The sequence below is a fragment of the Neodiprion lecontei genome, chromosome 6, assembly GCF_021901455.1.
Source record: "Neodiprion lecontei isolate iyNeoLeco1 chromosome 6, iyNeoLeco1.1, whole genome shotgun sequence".
Lineage (NCBI taxonomy): Eukaryota > Metazoa > Arthropoda > Insecta > Hymenoptera > Diprionidae > Neodiprion > Neodiprion lecontei.
Genome location: NC_060265.1, coordinates 8,828,196 through 8,839,222, shown reverse-complemented (window position 1 = coordinate 8,839,222; position 11,027 = coordinate 8,828,196). Strand labels below are relative to the sequence as shown.

The 11,027-nt window shown below is 40.1% G+C and overlaps 1 protein-coding gene and 1 long non-coding RNA gene across 6 annotated transcripts in view; one reads left to right on the top strand and one right to left on the bottom strand.

Moving 5' to 3' along the window:
• The window catches only part of LOC124294998, a 128,537-nt gene extending 125,782 nt beyond the window's left edge, over nucleotides 1–2,755 (top strand). For all 3 annotated transcript variants that reach the window (XR_006904901.1, XR_006904902.1, XR_006904900.1), the window contains exon 4: nucleotides 2,630–2,755. This is a non-coding gene — a long non-coding RNA (uncharacterized LOC124294998). The remainder of the gene's footprint in view (nucleotides 1–2,629) is intronic.
• Nucleotides 215–10,272, bottom strand: LOC107216933. 3 transcript variants are annotated; one of them, XM_046742876.1, is made up of 10 exons: nucleotides 10,131–10,272; nucleotides 6,077–6,359; nucleotides 5,695–5,893; nucleotides 4,496–5,144; nucleotides 3,724–3,977; nucleotides 2,616–2,812; nucleotides 2,057–2,291; nucleotides 1,648–1,816; nucleotides 1,188–1,416; nucleotides 216–990 (listed from the first exon to the last, which is right to left on the bottom strand). In XM_046742876.1, the coding sequence occupies exons 1-10, from the start codon at nucleotides 10,237–10,239 to the stop codon at nucleotides 705–707; spliced, it is 2,610 nt and encodes an 869-aa protein (XP_046598832.1). In that variant the 5' UTR covers nucleotides 10,240–10,272; the 3' UTR covers nucleotides 216–704. The 3 variants fall into 3 exon arrangements, with proteins under 3 accessions (XP_046598833.1, XP_015509757.2, XP_046598832.1); XM_046742877.1 differs by lacking the exon at nucleotides 10,131–10,272 and having other exon boundaries at nucleotides 215–990; nucleotides 1,188–1,433; nucleotides 6,077–6,521; XM_015654271.2 differs by lacking the exon at nucleotides 10,131–10,272 and having other exon boundaries at nucleotides 215–990; nucleotides 6,077–6,520.
• Between the last annotated feature and the right edge of the window lie 755 nt (nucleotides 10,273–11,027).

Here is an 11,027-nt window from a genome sequence, read left to right as displayed (position 1 = left end):
AAATATGCACTTGTTCGCATTTTTTACGTTTCTATGGCGTACAAACGGATGCCAGCCTTTTACCCATTATATTATTTTTGGTCTCAATAAACCATTCACAATTCATATCGTAAATAAACATGCAACTCCCCCAGAATTACTTGAAATATCAAGTTTATTTTACGAATAGTATAAGACGATACATAGAATCAATGTATAATTTCAAATCCGTATAATTTGTATATAATAATATAGCTATCGAATTATTATGATGTAACACTTAAATGATCCGTAAAATTATACGTACGTACAAATTAACTCGAACCATGAACTCTTCTGTTTTTCAAACTGAACAAAGCTGCACCAGTGTGACTGAAGAATCAAGCACATCTCTAAATTCCTAACGGAAAATGACGAAAAACTGTGGTAAAATATCAACTGCCGTAAGCATAGAATATCGATTCATGAATTGAGTATTTACAGTGATACTAAAATCTCCGTAAACTCGCAATTATAACTATAACTGCGGTATACAGAGACGTAATAATAATGATAATAACAACAACAACAACAACAAATAGTAATTAACAAACAATATAAGTAAATTTGCGAAGAACGACTTAACACAGAATTATATATAGTTAACTAAACTCTACGGTCTACATTTGACGTACGATGTGATTAGATGATTAATTCAGACGAGTTATAAATAATGAAGATGAACATCAGTGTGAATTCGGGGCGAATTTTTCCAGTTCTTTTTTTATCGCCGCTATCAGAGGCATCGCCGGATCCTCCGGTGGTAATCTGGCGTCAGCCAAAACTCGGACAGTATCTACTTCTGGTAAGTTGGGCCTGTGAAACGGTCCGGCACTGAGGGGTCTCGACCCCCAGGCCCCACGAGGATGAGGCCCCGATACTCCTGTCTCGGGGATGTCGACTTCCAGCCCCCTACGCGGCAGAGATGTTCTGGGCCTGGTTTTCGTCTCGGATGCAGGAGTTGCAACCGGGCTGAGGAAAAATTTTTGATATGATATAAATATGCCGTGATGTTCCGGTAATAGTTGAAGATTAATTATACGAATGGTATTTGGAGAAAACACATGAGCAATCAAGAAGAAAACTTCGAAGCATATCGAGTCATTGGAAATAGTTTCGAGACAATGTCAGAGCGAATAAATATATAACCAGTGCAAAAAGTGTTTCACCTGACAGTGGCAGACTTTCCCCTGTTTTCTGATGGCATTTTGATGTACTCCGGTGACGGGAGACGCGATGGAGGCCTGTGGGGGGCCGAATCTTTTGGCTTGGCTTCCCTGTTGCCGAAGAGAGTGAACGAGTCCTCGAGGAGTTCGTGGAGACGTCTCCTGGCGCGACCCACGGGAGCCGTAATCGTTGGAATCCGTTGCTCCATATCCGTCTCGGAACAAGTTGTTTCTGCGAGCATGGGAAACCTTCTCAGGGATCGTGACGAACAGGACAAAACTCAGCCCTGGCTATATTATTTACTGCTTCGCAGTGTTCAACTCGACTTCGGTGCTGAGGTTATTCGCAATAAATTGCTGTATTTAGTCATTGCGAACTTTATTCTTTATCTATCGTAACAAAAGCTCGTACTATCAGCACTTCAGTCGAGGTATAACCGTAACCGGTAATTCAACGACGAACCTTCCACTGCTTTTTGTCGCCGTAGGTCCCAAACTATAGGGCCAACCACTCCAGGGTCGTTCATTACGCTTGAAGACCTTATTAAATACGTCTCGTTGTCCCCCCTTTCAAAGTCGTCGTTCTTTCTTTGCATTTCCGGAGAATCGAACTCCATGTCCAAGTGTCTCACCTGGAAATATATTCGCTATAATCTTGCTTTCATGAACAGAGCCCACGGCTCTTGAGACAACAGGAAATCGCGTACATCCATGCCAATAAAATTCAATTGTTGTTTGTCGTTATTGTCGAGGAGCGAAATATCGCGTAGATCGTTATCAAATAATTGCATGCGTTGTATCGCTTGATTAAACGTCGTGACTTTCAAGAATTTAATGATAAACTACATCTAAGGGAGGAATAAAACCATTACCACAACAGGCTCGAGGACTCTTGACAAAGGTTCGACGCTGCGTATTCGCGGAAATTGTTTGCACGATGGCATTGACAAGTATGAGTGCGGTGAAGTGGTGAGGTCCTCTTTGGGGTTGCTTTTTTGAGGAATGTGTCCGTTCTCGAGTGTTGTCAGGGCATCGGCGACGTCCATAGAGTCCGGTGTCCGGGGATGATCGACTGCATTCGTCTGAGTGACTCTTCGACGACCAGGTCTAAAACGAATGTGCATTTGTAGAACGAGTGAAACAGCAAAGTTAACATTGAGAAATTAAAATTCTGCAGAAAAGGATCGTTTTCACAACAAAAAAAAAAAAAAAAAATTGCGGCTTTTTATCATTTTTCAATATCAGTTCAGTTTTTCTTTAAAATACAAAAACCTGCATATTTCCCATAAGAATCAATTAAATAAGACACGTACAGAACTTGATGATTCAATTTTACGATTATCCACAAAATGAGGAAATTCTCTGGTAAATTTTCTGTAAAGTACTGGAGGAAAAATGTTCACTGGTGAAGCTTCATGTATAACCTCATACCTCTGTCTCTTTAGAACCGCCGCATACTCTTGACCCCCCCAAGGAGTCAACGACCTAGCCTTGAGTTCCTCTACTTCTTCTTCTTCCTCGTCGGTAAGATCCTGGTGTATGTCGGCGACCACACTTTCAGGAGTCCCCGGGGTCAGAGGCGATCCGTGCCGACTACCGGCGCTGAGCCTTTGACTGGTGCCTTCGGTCTGACAAGGTAAGAAAGGAACCTCGCCTTATATTCGGCTCTTTTATACATACGCGTAGAGGGGCTGTTTGTTATAATCGATATTGTCGTGGGATCAAATTATATCGGTATATTTCGTTGTTTTCGATATTTATAACCCGGATAGTTTGAAATTGGTCTGTTTGGCTCGTCTCCTCCCCCTGATTGAGACGATTATGTGGTTCATTTGCATACCGTTTTCTGGCATTCTCTTGTCCAACAGTATCTTTACCAAAATTCCAACCCCTGCACGCGACTTCATTTTACTTTATTATGGTTCGATGCACGGACGCAATAAAATGCGCAGCTATAATGTCATGCAGCGAATGTGCCATGCATTTTGTACAAGTTTTGTCTAATCATCTTATCGACCGTTTGTTACATTTCCTCTCAAACCTGTGCATGAGATATTAGAAATCGCAGTAACATACAATTCACTTGGAATTTAAGCTATGTCTGTTAATGCTGCAACAAAAAATTTTTTAAAAGAAAAAAACGACTACAGTGATGACGATGTGAAAATCATTGAAATTGCGAGTACCTCTCGTTTTCTAAATCTGCGGATTAGATAAAAACATCAGTGCAAGTGATTTATGTTACGACTCGTGACAAAAGGAAGAATTTTAAATAAGCACTAAGAGTTTTCGATGTCCAGAATCCAGAAAACATTTCCAATCATAGGCCGCAAGTAATTCATGAGTTGGCGATCTGTATACGAAATACCACTGCCATAACATACTTTTAATAATTTCCAAAAGCTACCACACAGAAACAGCGATGCATGGTGTGCGGGTGCATAGTTAGAATCCAAATCTTTGCCTTGGCCAACTGTTTTAGAATTCGCATGTGCAGTGCAGTGGTGCTGGCAGAGCTCGGAGCAATAATTGTGGATACCCGTTGTTCAGTTTCTGAAGTGTAACCAGTATTGTCGAGTCCGGGTGTGTCCGAAACGTAATCGGTCTGACGCTTCAATATGCTCTCAGGTGGAGGTGCCGCCACCGCGCTCTGTGCCCTTTTTCTTTTCGCCAAAAAGATAAGCCCGATGAAAACTACTATAAGAATCATCAGAGCAGCCGCTGCGGCGCCAATCAAAACCCAGGCATCTCTCCGACGTGACAAAGCTAGCGGTCGCGTCTCCTTGAGATAAGCTGAAAAGCAAATACAACGCTTCAGGTATCATTGACCCGTCCTCGAACAGTTGGCTGACAATAAGAGGCTCTGGAGGCGATGCGGCTGAAAATCAAAACGTACGTTTTTTTGGCTAATTGATTTCATATTTGATTACGAAACTTCGACACGTGTCATGGCTGACAGCATAGTTCGATAACAACCATAGACATGTTTTTCAAACGATTTCCCTCGCGTAATCTTACAAAAATCGTATAAGATATCTACCCATTTTCTAGGTTTTGAGAGACTTGAAATAAATGAAAATACTTGCTTACGACGGAAAATTAACGAGATCAATTATTAAAAATTTTTCACCGAATATCATTTAGAAAATCCGTACAACGTAGTTATTCATTTCGGAATTAGTACATTCCTCGACTCGAATCTACCCATTAATGAAAATCGAGTTCTATTTTGATTTTGACCGTATTTTCCAGTCTCCTGACCCACTACAATTTATTAACGCCAAGAAAAGAATATTCCTCATTTGACTCACGTTCGCTTTGTATGATGACCGGAGCGCCTAATTCGAGGGCGACTTCTTGCTCAGAAAGCAAAGCCATGTCGCGAGCAGCGCTAGCTGCCGGCACGGGTTCACCGCCAAGATGTACCGAGTAAATAAGTCTGGTCGCGCCGTCCTCGGTCAAGCTCATATTCTGCATCATCACTTGAACCTTACCCACTTCCAAGTTACGTAATTTTGCTTGGGTAGCCTCGAAAGGCTCCGAGGAGTTTGCATCTTTCTCGAAATTTATTTCTTGGGATCTTGAAGTTTGCTCATGGCGGGTATGAATTGTAGAAGTATTTAGGAAATGAGAAAGTGTTGAATTGTTTATAGGGTTTTGTTCTCCGGACGGAGGAACGGTTGCGTCGTGACTGACAGGCCGAGCCAAGTTGCTTGTTATCGGTATTTTGTTCGCCAACTGTTGAGGGTCGTGACGATCTTTTGCCACATCAAGGTAGTCGGACTCGTTGTCAGTATCGAGTATCACCGAATTCCTTCTAGGAATCTTCACCGCTCGCATGTGCTTCACTTTGACAGTTTCCGACGCAGGATCGATATTTTTTGTTGCTGCTTGGCCGGATTCGAGCAGTGATTCGGGCGACATGGACGCCTTGACCTGGGACTCAGTTTTGCTAATTCCCTGTTGATGTAACCAACGGTTTTAAACACCAAATTACTTTACGTTTTATAAGATTTACACCGTTGTTAAAAAATCAGTGCTGTAGAAAAAGTAACCATTATGATACAATCTCCCCTTCTCTCGTCAAGAAAAAAAAAATAACGTTAAATAAATGAACAACACGACGATGAATCTCGTAGGGCACTGCTCCTTCGCGTAATATATTTATACAGCAACGTGCGTCTCCGGCTACTCTGTCTATTAGCAACGGGTACAATCGATAGGTCATTGTCGGCGCTCAACGAGTGTAGGTATACCTGCACGCGAGGAAACTTTAACGTTATCCAATACGAGAAAATGCCAAACGACAAGATATAGCCGTTGCCCGTACGATTGACGATCACGGCTGAACGACAATATTACCCGCATAAGATAACTGATAATTTACAATGTCTGTTCTTTTTACTTAGATGGAAACGCACGAAGTTTTCATGTACACCGAACGCAAATTTCAATACTGGGCCCCAGTTAATTCTCTTTTTAAACGTCTTTGTTAGAATATTTTACTCACTCGTTGGCCATCGCGTTTTTGCCGATTGTCACGTCGTGTTATTCTCCATGCAGCTCTCCGCAAACGGGCTGAATGAGACAATATCCCAAGGTGCTGTTTTTGCTGGCGTGAAAATGCAGCTTTGTAAAGTCTGGCCAGACGAAGCTCTACTCTTGGTGGAACAGTCTCGCCAGCTCGTAAGACCGTTAGTAGCCAGTATCTGAATGTATGCGAGCGAAAGCTTACCAAAATTGGCAATGAAATAACTGCTAAATAGCTAGTGAAAAATAGTACGATCTCATTGTTCTCTGTTTATCTTCCCTTCTTCATTTATCATAGAAACCTCACCATCCATTGAAAGAGTAAATCCTTTGGTAATTCGTACAATATTCTGAACGCTCACCGTGGCCCTGGATCGTCCCCGATGAGTATTCCGATGTCCTGATCGACATCGGAGAGAGTTGGCGTCGGGTCAATGCAGTTTGCGCAGCCTTGATCATCGTCTTCGCCTTTTCCGTCGGCAGGGAGATAAACAGTTGCGGTATGGTGGACCGTGCGAGGTTCATACAGTGTCAATGTCTGGTCCGGGTTCAACCATGGGGGCGCATCATCAGCTCCAGTCCAGAAGAAATCTTGCAAATGTACCCGACGACCCGGAAGGTGTTCAATGACCACCACCTCGTCCTCTGGAAGGAAAAGACTGTCATGTATTGGCCGGGTGTGATGGATTCCGGTGAAGTCAAGTCTAATTGGAAACGGACCAAAGACTTGGAGTTCCAACTTTCGGTTGTATCGCCGCATAGATATGTATTTTCATATTCTGGAGTATCAGAATTTCGTCGTATGCAGAGAAACACATAACATGGTGGAAGATTGCTTTCGCCCACCATTACAGTATCGTTCGATTTTAAAACTCAACAAGGTGGTTTACAAATAATATAAAGGGTACCAGTCACAAATTGCATGTTGCTTCGCTAGTCTTTCGACCAATTTATCTTTCATCCTGTAGGTAAGCCTCGAAGACGATGAATAATTCCGAAGATGCGTGTACTAAGCGTGTAGCTGAGTTCACGCGATCACGTGACTGAGAACGATCAGTGAAGCATCAGTTTTGATACCAGCTTCGTGAGCATAAAAGTTACGCAGGGGATGAATATAGCGAAAAGTGTGTGCACATGTATACATGAAGGTATATACCTACCTGTATAATAAATAGGGTACAGTAAACCAATGCCATGACACGCTAGATTATTACTGGGGATAACTGTTTTACAATTCAAAGGTAAAAATGGAACTTTTACGGTGTCAAAAATAGTTGTATACATTTTTGTCTCTTTATTTCTGTTTCGCTAGTTGATTATTGAGTTATAATTCACAAATACTTTAATGGTTTTAGACTTGATAATTATTTTCACACCTCGCGTGTGCTGTTTTGTTATTGTTATAATTGTTTTGTACAAAACTTTGTCTTCGTAGAGTTTTGCGGTATGTTATTCATGAATTTCACGTTCTGGATTACTTGTTGACGGTGATTTCAGTAATTGAGACCTTGATATTAAAGTTTAAAATTCTTTCACGTATCATCCGTAAGTGAGCCTACCGTTGACTGACCATCGAATAAACTAATTCCACATATTTGAGGTACGCGTCACCGTGCACACGGTACAATAGCCTATTTACTACGTCATATCAATGCTTCACTGGTTACCGGAAATGCCGACAGGAACTACCGGTACGCACTATTTTTCAGTCTCCGTTGCAGTGGCGTGTAATAAAACAAAAAATTCCGTCCCATCATATTGTCAGCAATGTTAACGTCAAGTTAATAAGAAGAGAAGAAAAGGAAAATCCGTCCGAATTTCCTAACTTGAAAAAAAGTTGGATGGTTCTGAAAAAAAATCTCACACGTCTTCTCATTGCAATTTTTTCCAGCATGCGGAAATCGCATTAATTTTTTATACTCCTTTCGCGGTTTGAATTGCTAACGAGCTAACACACGTTTACACAACGCAGAGAGATGTGAAACCATTTGATTGATGATTATGAAAGGACATACTCCGTCAAAGCTGTCAGTTTTCAACGTCGAACCGACCTAATTCCACGCATCAGCTGCGTTTCCGGTTCGGACGCATCGTGAAAAAACTCCCAGCATAGCATCTACAGCGTTGCGAATTTGTGGTTACACGTTTCGTTAAAAACTGAAGTCAAACCATACGGAATTGTAATCCATGTCCGATTTATAAACTCTGAGTATTTATATGCTGAAACTTCCATTTGACTAATTGTAAGTGCGGAATGTATGCAGCTGATCTTAAAAGAACATGAAATTCGGTAAATCTTACAAATTATTGGAATATTCAAAGATACCGCATTGTAGAATATCTGAGCATTTATCGAAACTTTCGAACTACGTAGGAAATCCACCGTAGGTATTTTTAGCCTCCCCCAATGACGGTGTTGGATCGATAGAAAAGTGAGTTCCTATGGTGAATACGTTGGCAGAGCGCCATCCGTCTCGACCCTCTTGTTAATTTCCCTTTAATTGTTATTCTTTACAAACTGTGCAATTCTTTTACGCAGTGCCTAGCCTACGACCACCATGGAAAATTATCAAAGGTAAATAATTTTCGGCACAATGAATACACACGTTATTGCTAATGACGTGTAAATCCAGAAAAGAATCGTTGTTTCACTATTGTTGCTTAAAAAATTGAAAGATGTCACTTTGATTGATCCACTCGACTTCAAGGTATCTTTCAATTAATCGTATATCGGTTCTTTCGACGCTCTGACGTCGATGCAAATATCTCGGCACAGCAGATTCAATTGTCTTTATACAGATATCAGAAGCCAAGGCAAAACGTATTAACCCCGTTTCTATTCTAAAAGAAGTTACAGGGCTGAAAACTACGTACATGCAGCCTACAAGTACATAGATATGTATACAAGTTTAGTTGCTGGTAGCTAGCGACTGTACAGCCTTGTCATATCGACCTTATGGCGTGTTGCACGTGCCAGACTCACTGCTTATGTGCTATGTGGACTTTTAGGATAACACCTAGTTCCCAGATACACTATGAGTGTTTGAATGATTTAACGTGCAACCTACATGCTCCTCTTTCGACAACATTGTCGGTGTAACGTTCAGTTCGTTAGATTGTTTTTGATTACTAATATGAATTATTTAGTTGTACACATACAATGTGTATACATATATGAAACAATCTGAAAACCTTGAGCCAGTCACCTGCTTACACAATTAGAACTCCATAGATCAACGATTAACTTCAACTCAATACTTTTGTTCTCAATCTTTCTATTCCTTGTACTCTAGTTTCAATTTCCGTACAACTGAAATTAGTGAAAACCTTTTCTGACGGAGTTTACAGTTTTTGTGTTTGACGGGCAAACAAGATTCATTTTACATCTTTGTTTTTTTTTTTTGCTTGTTTTACGTGCAATTTTGAAAATTCAGTTAATCTGATAATGTTGCATAACTAGCTTTTTTTGCAATTAAAAAAAAAAAAAGACAAGAATATAAACGAACGGGCGAAAATAAATCTAATAACAATATAAGAAAAAGAAGAAAATTTTTTATGGGTTATAATGTGAAAATGTTTGTTCGATATAGGTATTTTTAAAATGGTAAATCAGAAATGTTTATTAGAAGGACACTGGAGTGACTGTGGCGCACCCAAGATTCGTTAATATTAGGAAAATTTGTTGCTTTGTGTAATAAGCATGTGACATAAAGCGGAAATAGAAATCCGTAACAACACGCGTACTTGTGAACGAAGGTAATAATTAACACATTTTGCCAATGGACTAATCATTACCAGATCATTACTGGTACAGTCAATAAGTGTAAAGCTACTTATTAAGTACAACGACAAATCGTCAATCTTATAATGTAAACACAGAGGACGACACTGACATCCAGATTTAAGATTGAAAATTATGAAGTTTTCCTTATAGATACTCATGTAAGTAAATAAAATTTTCATTCACGTAATTATTTGAATCATGAATACACTAAAAAAAGGTTTGATACCATAGGCTAAGTTATTTTATATAATTATGCATCTGAAGGGATAAACATCAGTTGGTAACTGGTTTGACTCTAATTTTATTGCTTTGCGTAATAAGAAATAAATGCAATTTTGTGTCGATGGATAAATTGCTACGGTGTTTATGAATATAAAACTTTTACAATGCAATCAACGGTGACTTAACTTCGTTCCAAGGGACTTAAATTCAATATTTGGGCGTTTTCTTCACATACACACAGACGAAACGACGTAATTTGCATACACTTCCATTCACACCCAACGGCAGGGGTGAATAAATCGTGATACAAATCGTCCGCGTCACCCCTGATTCGTAAGGACGTAACACCCCAATTCCCCTAGAAATCGACTAAAAATAATGTCGTTATCGACCCGAGGAGTATAACTAACCTGCTCCAGGTGGTAGAGCGGCTCTAACCACCAGGTTAAAAAGTGCCAGATTGACGAAGCAGAATAATTCCGGGCGAGTATGTAAAATATTGTAAACACTGCAACGCATCGCGGTACACGTGTACCGCCCTACTAAATAAACTCCCACGCCGATTCATTCGACTTCTGCCATTTTCCCCCACTACAGGTACGACACGGCGACAATGCGAGTAACGGGGAAGCTGATATCGCACATGCGCCAGGGCCCTTCAGGTGTGTCGAGCACCTGTACAATTTCGACTGTGCAAGCAAATGTGGGCGACGAATAATTTTTCTGGTTGTGAAAGTTTGAGGGAAAAGGCTGTCCGAAAATCGATTAATTATTTGTCAAAATCAGTGTCATATTGCGATTTACGAATCGCGTACGGACGTACACAACAGCCATCTACAGTAACATTCGAATTTAATTTTCAAAAAAAAAAAAAAAAATAACAGATTTCGAGTATAATTTTCTAATGACGATGTCAAAGGAAGTAGTCTATCGAATGAGAAATATTTTATAGTCAACGAAATGATGTTGCTTAATTAACTGGTAATCATTAAACGGCTACCTCAGAGCACCCCTTAGAAAAAAAAAAAATGTATGCAAATGGGATTAGTATAGTATATTTGTCACATGTGTATCACAAATATGAAAATAGTAAAACGGATGAAGACGATAATTACGAAAGTCTGTAAGTGCCATTTTTTTCAAATTCCACAGATGAATTTAAGTGATTAATAACCATGCACTAAACGAAAACAAGGTGAGGAAGCAAAATCACAAATTTATAGCTACCCAGTTTCAGGTATTTATTCAATATGCCTTAATTCTAGTACCAGTGTTTGGGTGTCAATGTGCCGTAATTTAACAATTTG

Bases quoted from the DNA above. Each gene is read 5' to 3' on its own strand.
- LOC107216933 (XM_015654271.2), bottom strand. From the start codon at position 6,474: ATGCGGCGATACAACCGAAAGTTGGAACTCCAAGTCTTTGGTCCGTTT. The intron at 5,894-6,076 runs GTGAGCGTTCAG...GCATACATTCAG, and splicing joins GGGGACGATCCAGGGCCACG to ATACTGGCTACTAACGGTCT. The intron at 2,813-3,723 runs GTATCCACAATT...TTACCTTGTCAG, and splicing joins CTTCAGAAACTGAACAACGG to ACCGAAGGCACCAGTCAAAG.